The sequence below is a fragment of the Cynocephalus volans genome, chromosome 9 (genome assembly GCF_027409185.1).
Source record: "Cynocephalus volans isolate mCynVol1 chromosome 9, mCynVol1.pri, whole genome shotgun sequence".
Taxonomy (NCBI): domain Eukaryota; kingdom Metazoa; phylum Chordata; class Mammalia; order Dermoptera; family Cynocephalidae; genus Cynocephalus; species Cynocephalus volans.
This window is the reverse complement of record NC_084468.1, coordinates 47133752-47156216: the sequence shown is the minus strand read 5'-3', so window position 1 is coordinate 47156216 and position 22465 is coordinate 47133752. Positions and strand designations below refer to the sequence as shown.

Here is a 22465-nt window from a genome sequence, read left to right as displayed (position 1 = left end):
TTTCTGTTCAGATCCTGGAAAACGATATTTAACAGCTACATACTTTATTAGCGATGTTTTCTTGTAAGTTTGCAATCTTTTCTGTCTTCTCATCAACAGTTTCCTGAAGAACATCTTTTTCTTTATCAATAACACCAATAGTTTTTTTCATTACATGAGCCTCCTCATCCTGTGAAGTCATCTTTAGGTTCAGTTTATCTATAAATGAAAAGAAATATTTGTTAGACACGGTAAATTAGGATTAGCAAAAACAAAATTTAAAAACATTTACCTATAGTTTCTTCCAGTATCTTAATCTGTGCCAGGGCTGATTCAAGTTCACCTCTTTTTATGGAAAGTCGGTGCTGACAGTCATCAAGTGACCGCTGTAGCTGCTCATTTACTATCCTAAAAAATCATGGACAGAAACAAATGGTATTCTTTATCTCTCACAGAAATAACTTTTTAAAATGAGACGTCTTAAAAAAAATTTTGATTTCTTATTTTTAAAGTTTCTTTTATTTTTTATTTTAAAGCTCTTCCAGTATAATCAATGGCATTATATATTATTTCTTTTTGTCCACCATTCTTCTCCAAAATGGTTCCATCTTCCTAAAAATAATATAGTATAAAAATCATTAATCGTGTATTCTTTTCTAGGGGCTTCTTGGTAGTTTTAAAGCTCTTCTCAATTTCCTACTATCAGCCCCATTTCCCTTAAAATCTATTTTTCCAATAGTGGAGGCAAAAGGAAAGGCCTGTATGGCCTGGCACTTCAAGGGACTATCTGTAAATCCTGAACATCCTGACCAGTGAGCTTTTAATTTTGCTTCTTATTCTGACTTTTTGGGTGAGTAGTCAACTGGAAGTCATAGTAAGCAGGGCAAGTAGGCATCTCTTGTAATGCAGTGGGGATTTAAGACTGAAGACTGGCTTGAGGGAGTAGAAGGAAGGATGCATAGAGGCTTAGGAGGTCAACAACAAAGACAATTTCAGAAAAATCTGTTACTGACTGGTCAGATTACTTTTCAGAAGTAATGTTCCTGGAAGCTCTAAGAGCAAGAATTTGCTCTCAAGTCATCTAGAGTCTTCAGAATGCTTTTAGCCCTGACCTGGGAGTTCTTAACCCTGCCTGGCTGGAAAGACATGACTCTCACCTCCGGCTGTAGGTTCCTTTTAGATTTCCTTTGAGGATAAGACAAAGAAAAAGATACTATGATAGCTCGCTTAGAAATGTCTAATGAGAAGGAGATTTGGGTTCTGAAACCACTAGATAAGATGGGACATCTATATAGAAATGAAGAAGTTTTACTGGTAATACTAAAGTTATTTGGGAAAAGAGAAAAAAAAAAAACACTACCTTGACTGTTCTAACAGCAAGTGAATGATGGCCAAGTGGTATGGAGGAGAGACAAGCTGGAACTCACTTCTCTAGGAATGCATAACCAAAACAAACCAAGTCAGAAAGATACCAGGTTCAAGCAATTTTATTTCATAAAATTATTTGTGAAGTCCAGGTGACTGCACTGTATTCAAGCTGTTCCTAAAAGCTAGAGCTATCATTCTGTGGGATATAACACCAGAGAGTGATACTTTGTACACATTAGTTCACTTATTCCTAGAACATTCCCATAATTAAGACTATTATCCCAATTTTACAGAAACAAATGACTAATAACTTGTCCAAGGTTACAAAGCTATTAAAAGTTAAGGAAATGATGCAAATCCAAGCTAGTCTAACCCAATATCAATGTTCTTTTATACATAATATTGCCTTCTACATAGAATACAGGGAGACCAACATTCTCTATGTGGAAGAGGAAAATATCTGCCAGGAAATTATATGGAGTCCTTTCAAAACAGAATGGCCGAGAGTCCCTAATGAAGGACACCAAGGGGTTGGCAGTTGTTGAAATTCTAAGTAGCTCTTTACATCTTACTTTATAAGCTGAATGATTTCCTAATGAAAGTGGGGTTGATAAAGGAAGGCAGGATAACAACTTGATTGATATATGATCACGCATCACTTAACAGGGATATGTTCTGAGAAATGCATGTGTAGGAGATTCCATCATTGTGCGAACATCATAGAGTGTACTTACACAAACCTAGATGGTACAGCCCACTACACACCTAGGCTATGTGGCATAGCCATTATAATCTTATATATGCCATCAGTCGTTGACCGAAATGTCATTAAGTGGTGTATGACTGTACCTATAAAAGAGGCTCTTGGGCAAGTCCTAAAAATAGCTTTGCCTTTTTATATTCTAGTGTGGAAAGGGAAAATGGACAACAGAGATCTTATATGAGATCTTACTTTTTTGATGGAAGTATTACTACTAAGATGAAGGTCTTAATGAAAGAATTGGGGTGTAAAGCTCATAGGGAAGAACAGTTGCGTGACTACCCTATTATTTGTTCACAACAGCATTTGGAAAATAAATTTTGAGAACTAAGTTTTTGGAAAAATGAACCAGTTTCTTAGCTTAGAAAGTGCTATAAACATAGCAAAGGAAAGTGATGACATCCAACCAGAGTAAAGCAATATAACTGAACACAGGGCAAGTTCTGGCTCTCCACTTAGACATGTGACTGGGTGGGACCATCTCTCTGAGCCTCATATTCCTTAGTTATATTTTATTACATGGAGCTATGCAAGCTCTCATATTAGTGAACAAAAATAATTATTTCCCTTCATGAGGGAGTATATTTTGAACAAAGACAGCGTCTTAAAGAATCCTTTATTTATAACAAGTGTTCAAGTTCTAAAATGGAGCTGAAGCTCCATCTAAGAAAGGTAGGTTTGGAATTTTAATAGCCTATTAGAAGAAAAACAGACTGATGTAGTATCCCTGTCTTATTTCAGATTTCTCCCAAGAGTCTATGGTTATGGCCCACCATTAATTGAGAAAGGCCACTAATAAGTATCACTTCTTGGTGAGCCAAATAGGGAAAGAAATTAGAATTGCATTTTTTTTTTAGGTGTTTGCAAGGGAATGATGACTTGTAACTCGTGGCCCTAGTTCCCTTGGCCCTCCATGAGTTCAGCTATTCTTACTCAGGGCCCTGGCTCCTCTCCTGTCTTGACAGAAAAAAATATTAGAAATGATCAGAAGAGAATTTTTAGGCATCCCAAGTAATCTATGAGCCTTCTTTCCCTTGTCTAAGATGATTCTCAATTCCCTTAACAAATAAGTATTTCAAGAGAAACTAGTTACATTTGGTTTGCTGAAAACATTTAAGCAAATCCTTGTAAAACAAATGATATCTATTGGCATAATCTATTGGCATAAACTCATAATAGAGTTTATGAGTCATTTCAAGGAAAATCTGCTAAAGCATTTATTTGATCCTGGATTGGTATATAAACCTTCTTCTTCTGACCAACATATACAGATAAAGACTAAGGTGAATTGAAAACAGTCTAACAGTATTTTCAGCTGCAGGAATCCCAATGTTTTAGAGCCTCATAGCTATCAGTTGTGAGGATTAAGGATGTTTACAATGGGGTTAATTGGGAAAAGTTAATTATCTAACTGGGTTGGAAACAACTTATCCTTGAGCAGTCAGGGGTTGTTGACGAACTACAACCTGCTGCCTATTTTTGTAAGGTCTGAGAGCTACAAGTGGTTTTTACATGTTTAAATGACTGAAAAAATTTTTCAACAGAAAACTATTATTTTGTGACTTATGAAAATCATATGAAATCCAAATTTCAGTGTCATAAGTAAAGTCTTACTGGAAAACAACTACACCTCTTCATTTATATATTCATTTATATATTGTCCACAACTACTTCTGCACTACATAGGCAGTGTTAAGTACGTGTGACAGAAACCGCATGGTCTGCACAGTCTAAAATATTGACACTTTATTTACAGAAAAAGTTTGTGGTCCCCAGCTCTGGAGACTGGCTAGCATGTTCCGAGGGGCTAAAAGACCATCTTTCCTGGGCAGAAAGTTGTTCCCTTATAGGATATGGAGTTTGGATTTTGGGTATAAAATGCCAGCTCTCATTAAATGCTGCAATTTAAGGAAGATGACAGTCATTCATTTGATTTTAAAAAGCAGTTAAAAAGTGGGATTTTATATTATGTCCTTGATGCTATACCAAGAGACTAGACCAAATACCCTCTATTAGGGCAGTTAGTGACTGTCCTTGATAAAGAAAAGCTTGTTTGGTAGTACTGAAATTTGGTATAAAAAATGCTTGATGCAGGAAGGGAAAGAGAAGATAGGTCCATCAGGTGGATGGAAAGGAACATATCCCTCATCTACCTAAGTATCAGCTTCTTAAATGACTTCCTGTCAAGTCAGAGAACTTGATGTGATTATTAAACAAGTAGCAAGAGCTCTATTAACCATATTGAAAGTGGCACGAGGTTTGGATAACGTGACTTTGCTTTCATATGAAGAATGCTGGATATTACAGTTTGTTTGGGTTTAGTTCTGGATTTGGACCCAACAGCTTGAACTCATGGTTCTACCAACATTTACTGATATGCAGAACGTGACTAATACACTTTCCTGAGAGACAAGATAAGTCATGTTTTTCTGTCAGAGCAAAATAAAATTATGAAATAATGCAATATCCCCAGGTTATGCAAAGTAGAGAGAAAAAAATCTCACAATCTCCTCCTATAGCACAGTGAATGAATTACTCCGAGGTGAGGGAAGAGGCAGACTGAGCTCATAATAGAAAAGGATATCAGGATAAGAAAAAAAAAACTCCAAAGGACTTGTAGGCTAGGCTATCCAAGACAGGATACTGAAAGTTCTGCCTTCCAAGACTAGAAAGGGCCTCCTATGAGGAAAGGTAAGAGGTGCTATAGCTATAATCTGAAGGAAAAGCAAAATGGATTAAAATGCCAGATCCAGTCAGCTAGATACAAAAGTGAAAAGTCAGCTAGATACTAGCTAGACTAATAATTCTGGGTGGAAGAAATATATCACGGTATCTGTACTTTTAGAGCTGAATATATAAAAAAAAAAACAGAAGAAGAGGGGCTGATCCATTCAGCTCTCCTTCCTGAGGTATATGTAGTGCCTACATTTCAAAAAAAAAAAAAGGGAAAAAAGCAGCATCTACCTTAGTTTTTTCTAAAGTCTAACTTATCAAGACAGTAGTCAGAACAGCAAAAGAACAAAACTGCAGATGGCCTACATGAATCACTAATACAGTATTCTTTAATTAACCAGACACACCCAGTTCTTATTTCATTAAGTTATTTGGTAATCAGGGAGCCCTTATGAACTATAATTTCAGGCCTTTCTTCTCCTAATCAATCCTTTGATTCTCACTTTTGCTGTTTATTTCACTATACACTTTTGTGATTCTTAGTTTTTATTTTTATATATTGGATCTTTGTCTTTTTGTCATTCTGAGTTCTGGTGAATTTCTTGAGTTTGTTTTCTATTTCACCAACTCAGTTTTCTGCAATAGCTAATCTACTGTTCACTAACCCTTCAGTTATAATTTATCCATCATTTTAAAAAAATCATCATTATTACAATCCTTTCTGATCTCAAGTTGTTATTGCTTCATGACTGATTTAGTTTCACAGAATGACTTACTGACATCTGAAAATCTTTTCCTGATTCTTAATGCAAACTAGAGAGAGCTTCTGACTCTTCAGAGCGGTCCCCTTTTTCTGACTTTCAGTATTTTACTTGTTGCAGCTACCTAGTCCAGAAAAAAAATTAACTTTGGTGGCTTTTTGTTTCCTTGAGTCTTCTGTATTATAAATTGATTAATGGCTAATCAACAATGCAATATTCTAAGATAAACATTCTTCATTATTGTATCTCTCTTTCATCCCAATATAAGGCATCCAAGCCTTTTAATTCTATGGAAGAAATGTTTTTTATATCTGACCTCTATTATCCAAGTTCATTTTCACTGTTTCAGTCCAGACCCTTGGTCTCCATTGCTCACCCTCAGTCTCTAAGACTCAAATCCATGTTCTATATTTCTACCAGTCAGCTTCCTAAAAGGCATGGTAGTCATTTACCCACTGCCCCTTGGTTAAAAATTTGTTTCTAAGCCAGAAAGGGTTAAAAAGAGGAGATAAATATTCTGACTTTACATTTCTTTCAAAGAGGCAAGAAAAAGACGAAAAATGACACAGATAGCAAAAAATTCTATAATTTTCGGCAGTTCTGCACTATGAAGTATGAATGATCTGAAGTATCTATTAAGGGGGATTTTAAAAGGAGTTAGGTTCAAAAACTTGCCTGTGATCATATAAATCTGTGAAAGTTTTTAAAAATACAAGTATTCAAAATCTATTCAAATTTACTCAGTGAATTAGGACCTCCAGAGATTAGCCCCTAAATGCACAGTTTTCAAAAGCTCCCAAGAGATTCTGCTCCAAGGCCAACTTTGGAAAGTAATGCTCAAGGCCCAGTCCAAAATACCATGATTATGAACTTTACATAACCATATACATGTCCCCAGAAGTGAAATAACATACTTTCAATAAACTTACCTAAGTGAGTTCATCTCTGTTTTCTGATGAGATGAGTCACCAGCCACATGGCTAAGTTTTTGAGCTTGCAGTTTTGATCTGTTCTCTAATGACTCTATTGTTTCTTTCATTATTAACACTTTGGACTTTAATTCATATTTTTCACTTTCAAGCTATAAGTTAAAAAAATTAATAGGTATATATCTTATTATCTTAATTTTATTTTTCCTAGGCACTAATATTTTTAGAAGAAAACTAAGGAAATAAATTAGGTTTATTTAAAAAACACTTTTAAAGTAACGTGTACACTTTAGGTTCTAGATGTCAGAATAGGGATACACATTTATCTCTCCTCCTCACTATCACCAAAATGAAAGAAGAGATACAAAGAAAAAAAAATAAAAAGAAGAAAGGAGAAAGAAAAAATATATATCCATATATATATGGATAACAGCAATGAAACAGGAAGGGAAACTGTAGTGGATGTCCCCCTAAAACTCACTGAAACTTGAATTGTGTCCCCCAAGTTTTATGTATTAGAAACTTAGCCCCCACTGTGACTGTTAAGAGGGTAGGAAATCTTTTTATGGTAATTGAAAGGTAGAGCCTTGAAGAGGACATTGGATTGTAGGACCATGCAGTAGTGAATGAATTAAAAATGGTGGTCAGGGGTGTGGTTCTGAGGGCTTTAAAAGAGGAGAGTCTGTCTTTCTCTCTCTCTGCTTTCACTGCTCTGCCATTTTGCAAGGTGATACCCTGCTGTCACTGTCACCACCACCAAGACCCTCACCAGAGGTGTTCCCTGGACTTTGGACTTCCCAGCCTCAGAAATTATAAGCAATAAATTTCATTTTCTTTATAAATGACCCAATTCCAAGTATTTTGTTATAAGCAACGGAAACAGACTAATACAAAAAATTTTGAGGAATTTCTAAAAAACAGTAAGTAGATAGGACTCAATTGAGTAAAAAACCAGAGCATAAAATGTTAAAACCAAGCACAAAATAAGCAAGATTTATGTGAGGAAACTATAAAAATTTCATCAGGGGCATAAAACATAACCTGACAATGTAAACACATACCATGTTTCTGGATGGGAATGCAATACTGTAAATGTATTAAAATTTCCTCAGATAATCATAAATTCAATGAAATAATATAAAAATCGTAACAGAATCTTTTTTTTAAAAGGGAGGAAGTAGCTTAGATTTGATTCCGAAATTCATTTAGAAAAAAAGGAAGTTAAGAAAAAACAGGAAAAATCTGGGGGGAAAAGAAGGCAGGTTGACTTGCCTCATGAGTTATCAAAACAAACTAGAAAGCTACTGTAATTAAAATAGTGTGGGTTTCACATAGAAATAGACAAGCAAACACAGGAAAGTGAATAGAGTAAGAAACATCATGTACAGATGTACAGCTAATACTTGGTACAACCTATTAATTTCTGATGACCTGATTGATATAAAATGATTTTACTGTGGTTTTAATTTGTATTTCCCCTATTATTGAGTTAGAACATCTTTTTGTTTACTAGCCATTTATAATTTCTTCCTCCGTGAAGTGTCAATTCACATATTCTGTTGAGTTTTTGGCAGGAGACTTAAATGTGTAGCAACCTGCTCTCTCAGTTAGTGGCTTGTCTTGTTATAAAATGTTGAGAAAAGTGCCTGACACATAGTAAATGCCATATAAATGAGTGCTATTATTATTATTTCTCCCCCATTTCTTTAAAAAATGTAGTCATGTCTTGAACATTCAACACTGCAAGCAACCTTAAACTGATGTGGGGGCATGGTTTCTTTGAGGTAGTATCCAGTTTCTTATTTTTAAAATATGAATAGCCAATTGTCCCAACTGTCTCAGAAACAATTACTGAATAATGGTTCCTTTCCCCTTGATCTGAGTTCTTTTACAGATCAAGTTTCCTTATATTTGTGGGTTTGCTCTCTACCAGGTTTTATTAGTCTCTCCTCTTAATCCTGTCTTAATCACTATGATTCTAAAGCCTTCATATCTTCATATCTGGTAGGGCAAGTCCAGCACCAGTTCTTCTTTAAAATTTCTTATGTGAATCTTGGCTCTTTACATCCATGTAAATTTTAGAATCTATCATCAATTTTCATACACACACACAACTAGAACTACATCACCCCTCTAGATCAATTTGGGGAGAATTTATATGATTTTTATAAACACCACATCTGTCAACCTTTAATAAACTTGATATATTGCTTCACTTATTTAGGTCTTCTTTAATGCCTTTCAATAAGGTTACATAATGTTTTCTATAAAGATCCTGCATATTTATCCGTAGGTACTTTGTATTATTTATCACTATTAAAATAGTACGTGTATTCTTTTTATTTATCATGCTTGGGACTTGGCATGCTTCTGGAATTCATTGTGCATTCTGAATTAGAGGATTTCTGTGTTTTCAAAGAAATTTATCAGTCATCATCTCTTCAAATACTGCCTCTCCCACATTCTATTATAACCTCCTCGAAATGTTAGACCTTCTTACTCTATTCTTTAACATTTTAACATCTTTTATATTTTCTATATCCTAGTCTCTCTCCAATGACTTCTAGTACTTCCTTCAAATATATTTTCCAGTGTATTAATTCTCACTTTTAGTTTCTGGTCAAGCTGGAGTGATAGGGATAAGATTTACCCTCCTATCTGAAATAACTAAAAACTGGATGAAATATATGAAACAATGGTTTTTAGTATATGTGCTGCCGAAGCGAGCACTGAAACAATGGTTTTTAAGACCCTGAGCATCAGGCGATAATGGATGCCTGAAGGACAGGAAACAAATGAGATGAGCTTTATGATTGCCTGGAGAATTTCCAGACTGTGGCACAGAGAAAGGAACCCAGGCAGAGTCCAGTGTTCTCCCCTAAGTTTAGAAAACAGGACTGAGAGTCAAGGAAGGCCAAGGCAGTTAGAGTTTGCAGGGCAGATACTGGAGGGGAGCTGCACAGAGTGAGAGCTTCAGAGATCTGGAGAGGATAACCCTTGAGTCTTCCGCTGAGCAGAGGTCAGCACGGAGAAAGCTACTCAAGACCAGAGGAAGAGCCATCAAAGAATTAGAGGGAACAATACTCAGGTTTCATGCAGAGCCAGTAATAGTGCCTATTACCACCAGGTATTTGAAAATCTCATAATTCACAGGGCAACAGGTAGCGTACTCAAAAGAGTTTTATCTCAGTAGTGAAACAAAATTACTCCAAGACTAAATGCTGCTTTGGCCCCACATAAAAAAGCTTAAAAGCAAAACTAAAAAGAATCAGGCTACTTTCATATGATTTACCTGCATCCCAGAACAAACCTTAAGAGTATTTATAGCAATACAAACTATCTAGCAACCAAGAAGGTAACGTTCACAAAGTCTGGCATTTAATCTAAAATTACCAGGCATGCAAAGCAGATAACGCAACCCATGATAAGGAGAAAAATCAACTGATCCACATGACAGAATTAGAAGGCAAACAAATTAAAACAGTGAAGACATAGTAGTAGAAAGCCAAAATAAAACACAGAAAAAAGACTGTTAGAAAACATACCAAATTGTTAAAAATCCTATCTCTAGAGAGAGTAATAAAGAATAAAAGTGAAATTCACCTTTTACTCTATGTCTGTGTATTATACGATTTTTTTTTCTTTTACAAGAGCAAAACAATAATCAAGGCTAATACCTATTGAGTGCTTGTAAGATGCCAGGCACTCTTCTAAGTTCTTTACATGTATTAACTCATTTAATCTTCACAAAAACTCTAAGAAATAAGTTATTAGCACTATTCCTATTCTACAAATAAAGAAACTGGGGACAGAATGGTAAGTAACAGGGCCGGTCCCGTGGCTCACTCGGGAGAGTGCGGTGCTGTTAGCACTGAGGCCGCAGGATCGGATCCTATATAGGGATGGCCGGTGCGCTCACTGGCTGAGCGTGGTGCAGACAACACCGTGCCAAGGGTTGCGATCCCCTTACAGGTCAGAAAAAAAAAAAAAAGAATGGTAAGTAACAGAGGCAGAGATGGATTTAAATCCTAGTAATCAACCTTCAGAGTATACATACTCTTAATTGCTATTATACAGCCTTCCTAGCATACTGTTTTTTAATTTAAAAAATATACAATCTATAAAACTACAACTGACATAGTCATTTGTACAACACAATATATCCCAAATCAAGTTTGATAACTTACCTGATGATTAACACATGTCAAATGTTCAATAGTTTTCTCTAATTCTGATTTTCCAAAATGACTCATTTCCTCAATATTCTGAAAGAGAATTTTTACAGAAAATGTTCATTGATGTAAGATAACAAAACAAAATTACCAAAGTAAGCAATGCAATTCTACATAACTATTATATTCTACTTTTCTTTTCATAAAACCTACAAACATTTTAGAAAGAAAATCATTAGACATCTTACAGAAATGATGCCTTTGGTTAAAAAAAAAAAAGCACAGAATAGGTCCTTATCTTTCACACTATCTCCATGTGTGACTGTAGCATAAGACACAGACTGGTATGAATTCATTTATAAAGATTTATACAGATCAATCTATATTGGTACACAACTACAAAAGGAGAAGAAAACCAACAGGGTAAGTAATAAGCTCAGGAGTACACCCTCACAAGAGGAGATTAAGAGAAACAGGGTGCCAAGAAAGAAAAAACTTAAAAAATAGAATACCACAGGGCCATGCAAGAGATCAGAGTTCCAAAGGATGAGCAGGTCAACAGTATAAACACAAGAGCTATTTTTCTGGTTACCTTATCCAACTGCTGATGCTGCTAAGTCTAGGATAGGCAATATACCTATAACTTGGTGCTCATTAGGAGTTTTTCTAGTGAGAATTCATACTTCCATCCAAACTCCCTGCGACTTACAGCTGGGTGACCTTGAGCAAGTTATTTAAACTCACTGTAACTGAGAGACTTTACCTGTAAGCAGTACCTATCAGAAGAGGATACTGTGAAGATTTACTGAGCTAGTTCATGTAAAAAGCACTTAAAACAGACCCTCCCACATGGTTTAATAAATGTTAATTATTATTCAAGAGGTAGACTGACAGGACTGGATGATTAATTGAGAGAGATGAGCTTTTAGGGAGAGCTTAGTTAGTGATGCCTGGATCTCACAACTGGGTGTTATTCACAGTGGAATAACAGAAAATAATGGCGGAATCTTAAGGATTGAGATGATTAGCTCAGTTTTTAAGTGAAGAACTTGTTATCTCACAGAATCCTGCCTTCTACAACCCAGGAGGACTCTAGTAATATGAATGTCACTTTTTCTGACTTTTCAGTACTACTGCATTTTTTAAATCCTATTTTTAAATTCCTTGGTCATTTCAACAGATATAGAAAAGGATAAGTCAGTAGCTTGTGCTAAAAGCTGCTATATTGCACATATTGCACAGAAGTTCTCTGTTTGGTAATTTTAACACTTATTTTTATAAGAAAACATTTTCTGGAAGACAGTACTCCAAAAGAATCCAACTAAAAGCATTTTTAAATGGTATTTTTGGGGTAAAACTTTAACTGAAAATTTGTGACATAAAGACTATCCTTAATGCTTAGATGTTTTTTTCCTAATTTTAGCTGCTACTTCCAAAGCATTAATTTAATAATATTAATTGCAAGTGGATTCCATAATAACAATATTTAGTACTTATGTGTTGAGCACTGTTAAGTGCTTTACATATATTAATATTTTTTTTGAGATTATAAAAGAAACTATAAAATACTGCCCCTACTAAGACACCAAAAGCACAAGAAACAAAAGAAAAATAGGTAAGTTGGACTTCATCCAAAGTAAAAACTTTTGGGCTTGGCCAGTTTGCTTAGTTGGTTAGAGAATGGTGTTGACAACACCAAGGATAAGGGTTCATGACCTAAGTGTCCATCGACAGACAACTGGATAAAGAAAACATGGTTCATATACACAATGGAATATTACTCTACCATAAAAAAGAATGAAATTCTGCCATTTGCAGCAACATGGATGAACGTAGAGAAAATTATGCTAAGTGAAATAAGCCAGGAACAGAAAGAGAAAAACTGCATAAGTGGGAGCTAAAAGAAAAAAGCTAATAAAAAAAAGGAAGGAAGAAAGAGACAACAATCACTATAATTTGCTAAACTTTCAAAAGGAGAGAACAGAACTGAGGCTACCAGGTGGAACGGGGAGGGGATGGTTAGTCAGAAATTGGTAAAGGGCTATAAAAAATGATTACATTGTGTAATGTTGAATATACTAATGATCCTGATTTGAGCATTACATATTGCATACAGGTATTGATATTCAATGCTAGAGCCCACAGATACATACAATTATATTTTAGAAAAGAAAGGTTGAGAGTTCAGATCCCTGTACCAGCCAGCAGCCAAAAAAAGTTAAAAACTTTTGAGCTTTTAAGAAAGTGAAAAGACAATCCATAAAATGGAGGAAGTATTTACAAGTCATATATCTGATAAGGAGCTTATATCAAGAATATATGAAGAACTCCTACAAACTCAATAATAATGAGACAAAAAACTGAATTTAAAAATGGGCAAAGGATGTGAATAGACATTTCTCAAAAAGAGATATCAAAATGGCCACATGAAAAGATTCTCAACATCATTAGCGATCAGAGAAACACAAATCAAAACCACAATAGATATTACTTCACACTCACCAAAATGACTACAATAAAAAAGACAAATAATAAGTATTGGTGAGAATGTAGAGAAATCAAAACCTTATTCTCTGATGGTGGGAATATAAAGTGGTACAGCCAACTTTGGGAAATAGCCTAGCCTCAGTGGTTAAAGACAGACTCGCCGTATGACCAGGTATATATTCAAGAAAAATAAAAACACATATCCACACAAAAAATTGTACACAAATGATCATAGCAGCATTATTCATGGATGAACCTTGAAAACATTATGCTAATGAGAGAAGCCAGACATAAAAAAGTCACATGTTGAATGACTCAATTTATATGAAATGTCCAGAGTAGGCAAATTTACAGAGACTGAAAAATGAATTAATTAGTGGTAGACCACAGCTGAGGAGACCGGAGTGAAACAGGGAGTGACATTAATGGGTAAAGGGGTTTCTTTTGGTAGTAATGAAAATGCTCTAAAATTGATTGTGGTGATGGTTGCACAAGTCTGTGCTTATACTAAAAACCACTGAACTGTACACTTTGGGTGAACTGTATGGTATGTATCTCCATAAAGCTGTTACAAAAAAAAAAAAAAAAAGATCCCTCTTCACATGAGAAACTTCCTGGTAAGTTCAGGGGTTGGGAAACTTGTTCTGTAAAGAACCAGATAGTACATGCAGTCATGCGCCACATAACGACATTTTAGTCACTGATGGACTGCATATATGATAGTGGCAATACCGTATAGCGTACGCATGTAGTGGCTATACCATCTAGGTGTGTGTAAGTACACTCTATAGTGTTTGCACAATGAGGAAATCACCTACTGATGCATTTCTCAGAACATATGCTATTCCTGTTGTTAAGCAATGCATGACTCTATTTTAGGCTTTGTGGGCCATATATATGTGTTGCAACTACTTAACTCTGCCACTGCAGCACAAAAGAAACTACAGACAATATGTAAACAAATGAGCAAGGTATTCCAATAACACTTTATTTGTTGACAATAAAATGTTCTTCTTTTAATATTTTTCAATGATGTAAAAATGTAAAGGGACTGGCTGGTTAGCTCAATTGGTTAGAACATGATGTTGTAACACCAAGATCAAGGGTTCAGATCCCCATGTTGGCCAGCCACCAAAAAAATAATAATAATAATAATTTTTAAAAATGTTCAAAAAAGAAACAAAAATGTAAAAACCATTCTTAGCTTTCATGCTATACATAAAGTGTCTGGATTTGACCTCTGTGCCATTGTTTGCCAACCCTTAATCTAGTTGTACATTCTAAATAGTAACTTCACAGGAAAATGTATATATAAAGACCTCTCTTTTTGCCAATAAATTACCTTTGAAAAATATGTCAGTCTTATTACTTACTTTTAACTTTTCCCTTAAAGCTTCCTTTTCTGCCATAATCCTTCTTAAGTCAGATAATGCAAGTTCCTTTTCCTTTTCCATAAGACTAATAATATTATGGGGGACTGTGGTTTGGGTGGATTCCTGTCTTAGTGCAGATAATTCTTCCTGAGCCTTAAAGGAATTAAAAAATAAAAGTAAAAAACACTTAGGATATGCTTATACTTAAAAAAAGGCATACTGAAGACATGCTACCTTCGATGTCTTCCCAAATCCCAATGAAATGAGAGTGAAAGGATTAAAATAGTAATAATAATGAAACCAAAAAGACAAGGTGATCAATGAAAGTGTCAGCCACAAAATGTTGGAAAGTAGACAGCAGACAGAGAAGCAGGAATTAACCAAGCAGACCCAAGAAAGCTGAAATCTAAACCAACAGTGGGGAAAGCCCAGAAGTGGATCAATTTTCACTGAAACCCAAAAAAGCTCAAAAAGTGACAATGACTCTTTCAACCCTTTTAACTTTCATGTCTTCTCCCTCTCTCAATGTAGCAATAGGATTTCGTGGGAGATAAATATGGGAACAAATTTACGTTGACAGACGCCATGCTTTTCTCAAACTCACCTTGCCCTCTGATAACTGAGGCTTTGTAATGGGGCCAAGCTGTACCAATTCAATTCCCTCTTCCCTAGAGTTTTTTTCACTAGAAGCTAAGTCCTTAATAGCCAATGTATTTAAACTGTGGGCGCTACCCATCACGTCTGAATCCCAAGGATAAACTTGGCTCAGAGTCAGCCTGAGACCTGTTCCAGGTAGTTTTAGGAGACTATCTCTAAGTGACCTGACAGATAGGCTAGAAAAGAGGAAGAATAAATACAAAAAAATAAGATAAATCTCTGTTCTGGGAACAGGATGATAGTAGAAACTACTACTTACAATTTTAATTATAAAGGAACATCACAAGGTCCATATAGTACAGTAATTTAAAGGATATATACTGGTTCCGTTATAGTTAACTGGCTTAATTATAATAAATTTCTTACTTCATTATATAAGACACTTAGTTTATCTCTTTCTGCTGTCAATAATTTAACATTGGACTGTATATCCTCCATATATTTTTCAAATTTTTCAAGCATACACTGAAGTTCATCTCTTTCTCTTGTGATCAGGTAAATCTCTGAATTGTAATCACCCTGAAACATAATTAAAAAACAGAAGTTATCATTTGTTACAATTATCACCACATGGTTGTCACAAGGATGCTGGTAAAGACAATGACTGAAAGATGCTAACAGACAAAAAGAACACAAGTTCTTTTAATGTAATTAAGGAACACAATTTTTTTTTTTTTTTTGTAGTCTATGGGAGCAGATGAGAGTACTGGCAGTACTGTGGCAAATTTCCTGGCCTTCAAGTTCCCAGGAAGGACCTAGCTACCAATGATACTACTTGATCAAATCCCATCAAATGCTTCAACTGTCATTCTTCTGGAGTTATTCATACTAGTGACACTTAATGTGTAACCACCACACCAGAAGCATCAGCAGCATCTAGGAACTTTTTAGACATGCCAATTTTGGGGCTCACCCCAGATCTACTCAATCAGGAACTTTGGAGGTAGGCCAGTAGCTTGTTTTATCAAGCCCTCCAAGTGATTCTGGATCCACTAGTTTATAACCCTCTCCAGGGAAGGGACCAGGAAGGTATGTGTGTGAATGCTCACTCAGTCCAAGTAACCATAATAGCCTAGCACATTCCTCAGTATTTTTTGTGACTGAATCTAACATCAACTTCCCAGGCATATCAACCTCCAACTGTCCCAGCTTCAGAACTACATGAGGTCTATTTTTGCAATCAGATAAGTTTAAATATTTCTACCGGCAGTGTAAATTAAGGATATTCACTGAATAAGCAACTATTTCCAACATTTCTAAAACAAGAATATGCCTATTATTGCAGTACAATTCAAAAGATCCAGGGGCTGGCATGTTAGCTCAGTTGATTAAGAGCAATGTTATAATACCAAGGTCATGGGTACTGATCCCCATAATGGCCTGCTGCAAAAAAAAAAAAAAAAAAAAATCCACTATCTTCATCACTATTGTGGAACATAAAGATGGCAAACATCCATGTGGGATCTACAGTATCTTAATGTTAAAGTTTTAAATGCAGAAGCCCCAAGTAGAATAATCTGATAGTCTGGTACACTGGAAAGAGTCCTGGTCTATATTATTCAATATCTATCTGCACGTACCATGTCCAATGTAGACTGCGTAAATGGTAGATGTCTGTGAGGTACCCCTTATCTGCCACTCAGAAATATAACAGTACTTCAAAAAGTTCATGGAAGGGTTCATATTATCTTTTAATTCTATTTTTCCATGAACTTTTTGAAGTTCCCTCAAGTTATCCTCTTAGTTAAGCAAAATCAAGGCATAATGGAAGAGATTAACTGTCTGAATACCTTAAAGGACAAGATGTCTTACAGAACAAAAGCAGCTTAGGATTTTGAGACTTACTCAAGGCTTAAGTAACTATAAAATAAGATCTTTAACCTAACCATAGCTAAATAAAAAAATCTTACAGAAAAGAAGTGGTCTGTACAGATTCTAGAAAATGAGAGCTCAATAAATAAAGATTTGACAGTCTATTTTCATTATTGTCTCAACCTAAATATCATTTTCTCCAAGGAATCCTTCCAGATTCTCCAATCTAATTTAGGTCTCCTATATACTCTCATAGCATTCTGAATCCTTCTATACTTTCTTCACTAACACTTATTATAAATGAGATTATAAAGTTGTTCACATGATTCTGTGTTTAATGTATGCCTGTACCACTAAAGTTACAGCTCTATGAAGGACACGGTAGGCATCTGGTTGTAGTGGATTGAATTATGTCCCCCCCAAACTCACTGAAGCTTGAGTTGTGTCCCCCAAGTTTAATTTATTAGGAACTTAGCCCCCATTGTGACTGCAAAGAGGGTGGGAAATCCTATTATGGTAATTGAAAGGTGGGGCCTTGAAGAGGTGATTGGATTGTAGGACCATGCAGTAGTGAATGGATTAAAAATGGTGGTCAGGGGCGTGGTTCCGAGGGCTTTGAAAGAAGAGGAGGGTCTGTCTTTCTCTCTCTCCCTCCTCCCATATTGCAGTGTGAGACCCCTGGGTCACTGTAGCCACAACCAGATGGATTTTGGACTCCCCAGCCTGAGAAACTGTAAGCAATAAATTTTGTTTTTCTTTATAAATCACCCAGTTTCAGGTATTCTGCTATAGCAACACAAAATTGACTAATACACTGGTCTTGTTCACTACATCTTCAATGCCTAGCGTGGTACCTGGTAAAAACACATGAATTCCTTCAACATTTATTAACTGATCTTCTTAAGTAGAAACTCTAACTCTTCTTTAAGTATACGTGTAGGTAGATATTTACATTAGTGTTAATGTGTAATAATTGTTAATAACTCCCTTTCACCACTCCATTGTTCCCAACACACAAAGGAGCACATGTGCATACATGCACAACGCTGACAGCTAAATAGGCAGGAACGGTCTTATCTTTGTATTCTGTGCCCTTATTCACAGCAGGCATTCAGTATATATCTACTGAACTGAACCTAACTTTCTACCTAGACCTGATTTGCTCTGAGCCAGCAAATAATAAGGAAATAAACCATTTACTGGCAACTAGGTAATATGCTGGACCTTATACAAATTATCTCACTGATCAAAGACTATAAAGTTTCAGATAAACTATAGGATTTAAAAAAACAAATTTTTAATGTTTTCACCACAAAAAAATTAGTTGGTGAGCTCCTGAATATACTATATTAATTAGCTTCATTGAATCTTTCTATAATGCATACATAGATCAAAATATAACATTGTACTCCATAAGTATACACAATTATTTGCCAATTTAAAAAAAAATTCTCTTTTAATCTTCACAAGAGGTTGTAGTTACTTTCCCCACTTTGCAAATGAGAAAACCAGGGTTACAGAAATTAGGTAACTTCTCCAATGTCATAAAGCCGGTTTGTGAAGTTGCAACTTGTATCAGGCCTCCAACCCCAAAGCACTCTCCATTACACTATTGTAAAAACTCACAGTGGGAACCATGGTTAAGTACAAGATGAAAGAGGACAGTACCCTTCCTACACAAGCAACACAGAATTGATGTTTAAAATGTCAGGTTTTTTTTAGTTATTATAATCCCAAGAAATTGTGCCTAAGAATAGCAGCAGTTGAAAACTCACAGCTGGTATCAAATCCAGCTTTAGTGAAGTCTTTGTTGTTTGCCAACAAAGTGTTTCTGAACATGTTTAAAATACCCAATTTTAGTTGGGAAATGTACTCCCTAGTTCCCAGCTCTCACAATTGCCTTATACCCCCCCTTTTCACTCATGTACTTACCTACCACTTCCTACCATGCCTGCAATTTATTATTGGGACTTTAAAATGCTCTGAACACTCTCACTTTTTGCACTCTAGAAAATGAGTTCTTTATTCCAAATAACATTACAACATTTTAAGAAAGCAAATAAGTTGAACAGGGGAAAAGGTCTCTCCTAATTTTACCAATACCTTACCAATATCTCTCACTCATCTTTTAAATGTGAATCTACACCAAGCAACTGAATCAAATATTTATATTAAAAACTTTGAGATATTTATCTACTTAGTGCTATTTAATAAATACTTGATTAAATTGATCTACCATTTTATGGGAGATTCTTCTATACAATGAAAATGATCAATTTGGTGACTTATTTTTAACCTGAGTCCCAAGTATTTATGGAACTTAAACAATTAAGTAAAATGTAAACTAACTTGCATTGCATTTTCCTACCAATTCATTCTGCTTATAAGAGATAATACAGTATAGTGTTTACAATGACAACTGTAAGTCAAAATCCAGCCATTAGCCAACGAGGTTAAAAAACAAAGTCTAATCAGAAGATGCAAAATTGCTTGACAACAGACAAAAGATCTTCAGGGAAAAGATGACAAAACTGGTGAATTCAGCTAAGTCTGAAATCAAACATTTTGAGTTTTAATGACTTCCCCTCCACCTTCCCCGAATTTTATCTAGGGTGTAGATAATGTTAGATAGCCATATAAGCCTTTAAGACTCTTACAACTTCAAAGCTTTAAATAAAGAAAATCTAAATAACTCAAATGATAATCATAAAACATTAAAAACAATTAAGACCTAAAATAGAGACACATGATTTTAATCTCTCTTAAATAATACACACAATGGGAGATGCAATTAGAAAATAATATACAAAGTGAATATCTTTAGACTATCAAATTGCAAATGTGGTTGAAGTGGACAAACAGAATATTCTGCTCAGCACCCATTTGCAATTTCTATCATCTCCCTCAGCATGGCTAATACGGACAATGCCTGATCAGGAGAATGTCCTGACCGGTCCAAGGCTGGGAATGACATGAAGCCATGTTGCCTGCCATATGGACACTCCGCTACGAGAGAAAAGGCAGCTGAGACAGAAAATAAACTTAAGAAAAAGAGGAAATATCCAGCAGCATAAGTCTCTGGGTTCCAGTTTCTGGAAGCCAAGATGCCTGTGCACTTCTCCCACAACTCAGCTATTCAACCTTTCCTTAATTACCAGTAATCAGTAAGTTACACTTTGTTCTTAGTTAGTTTTCCTAATTAATGGAGTGTTCCTACAGTACAGGTCATGGAAGAAAACAAAAATCAAAATTAGGACTTTTTAAAAGCAAGTATGAATAAAGTTACATTTAATACAATAATAAAACAAAAAAGTTATTCATAAAGAAATTCTCTTGCCTTATTAATTACTTTTATAAAGGGATATTACCTTTTCTGATGCTTTAAACATTGAACTTTTTTCACGTGCACAATAATTTGTAGAGCAAGATCTTCGCTGTATTATATGTTGCAGTCTTTCTAGCTCTTTCTTGTAATAATCTCGTTCTTCTTCTATGCCTTTCAGAAATGTATCTAAACGAGAAGGTGACTTGTCTCGACGTTTTATTCCATGTTCTAGCCTCATCCTCTCAACTTCCAGAGTAAGTTCTCTTTCTGTAGATTAAAGTGGTTAAATCTCAAAACAATGTAGATTGGCCAAATAAATCAATAACTTTTAGAATGAAAGCTACTAGAAATCATGAACTGCTTTGTATATTGTCTTTAAGTACTAGATATATTAAAGAGGTGAATATTGAGAGGGAAAGAGGAAAAAAAACAAAAGCAAAAATGAAAACTTTAAAGTCCACAAAGTCAAAGTTATCTTGCTTTTGTCTTATCACAGGATGGGTACTATTTAGTACTACAAAATGAAGCAATAAATTACCATATGGTACTTTCCAGGGACCTGAAAATACACTAAAAGAAAATATACCTACAAATCATCATAATATACACAAATTTAACATTACGCTTCAATTGAATATGGTATACACATATACAAAGAGATCAAAACAACTCAAGTCTTTCTCCAAATTAGCACAATTACTAGCTTTTACCATATAAATTGCCTTCTCATAAGTCAAAAGTAACCAAATACTGGCAGTTTTATATGGTTCAACCTAATTTAATTAAAGCCTAATTAAATTAATTAATTAATTACAACTCTGAAGCATGGAATAATTTTCATGATATATTCTGATTCATTCCCATCTCTTCTTTCATTCATTCATCAGATATGTATTAAGCATCACTACATGCCCAGCACTGGCTAAAGATTCAAGTATGAAAAATGCAGCCTAGTTTAAACAATTATTCTAATTATAGTAGGGTAAAAGCTATAAAAGGACAGTGTGCAATGCAAACTGGAGGATGAACTGGCAAATTCATTCTGAGAAGTGGTCGGCGAGGTAAGAAGAGAGAGTAGGAAGGAATAGGCAGTGGTGTTAAATGCTAAGAGGCAGTGGTGTTAAATGCTAAGTAGCCAAATAAGCGAATGAATGAAGTGTCCATTGCATTTAGCATAATGGAGGTGAATAATGACCTTAAGAAAAGCAGTTTTGCTGGCAAGGTGGGGACAGAAACCAATTGGAGTGGACTGAGGGGAAGCTAATCGTGGGTGATCAAGCAAAAACATCAAGTGTAGATGACCTTTCAAGATGTTGATGAAGAGGAAAAAAGTGGCTGGATAGGAATGGGTTAAAGTTTCTATTTTAGAATGGGAGAAGAGTAAGCACATTTGAATGCCAATGGGAAAAAACAGTACATAGACTAAAATTATGGGGAAGAGATCATTAACATGCAAGGTTTTTAAAATGAAAGAGGACAGGACCCAGAGAACAGATGGAGACACCAATCTTTCACAAGAGGGACACTCCTGCTTTGAACAGAAGGATGGAAAAGATGCACAAGTTTAAAATCTGGGCCATAAAACTGAGGGAATGCCTTCCTGAGGGAATGGCTTCCATTCTCTTAGGAAAACTGGAAGTAAGATCATCCACTAAAAATGAGGGGTGGAATAGGAGTCACTTGTTTATTGAGAACAAAAAACACCTGAAATGTTCTGTGTAGAGAGTGGAAAATCAAATGCTGAGAGAAATAGTATAAGATTTCCAAGCAACACTGAGGGTCCTGCTGAGGACCCTCAATTTCTTCTTTGACCCACTGGTTGTTCAGGAGCATATTGTTCAATTTCAATGTATAGTACAGATTCCAAAGTTTCTCCTGTTATTGATTTCTAATTTTATTCCATTGTGGTCTGAAAAGATACTTGACATAATTTAAATATTTTTAAATTTGTTGAGACATGATTTGTGGCCTAACATGTAGTCTATCCTGGAGAACATTCCATGTGCTGATGAGAAAAATGTGTATTCTGCAGTTGTTGGACGAAATGTTCTATAAATGTCTACTGGGTCCATTTGTTCTACAGTGCAGTTTAATTCCAATGTTTCTTTGTCAATTTTCTGTCTAGATGATCTGTTCAATGCTGACAACAGGTGTGAAGTCCCTAACTAT

The 22465-nt window shown here is 35.3% G+C and overlaps 1 protein-coding gene across 1 annotated transcript in view; it reads right to left on the bottom strand.

Annotated features, from left to right (window-relative positions):
• Positions 1-22465, bottom strand: part of CEP135 (centrosomal protein 135) — a 57185-nt gene that overhangs the window by 16490 nt on the left and 18230 nt on the right. Inside the window, exons 10-16 of the mRNA XM_063108738.1 lie at positions 20340-20563; positions 15526-15678; positions 14503-14655; positions 10658-10735; positions 6471-6622; positions 272-387; positions 44-198 (exon numbers count right to left, since the gene is read on the bottom strand). Coding sequence (XP_062964808.1) covers positions 44-198; positions 272-387; positions 6471-6622; positions 10658-10735; positions 14503-14655; positions 15526-15678; positions 20340-20563 — 1031 coding nt within the window. The remainder of the gene's footprint in view (positions 1-43; positions 199-271; positions 388-6470; positions 6623-10657; positions 10736-14502; positions 14656-15525; positions 15679-20339; positions 20564-22465) is intronic.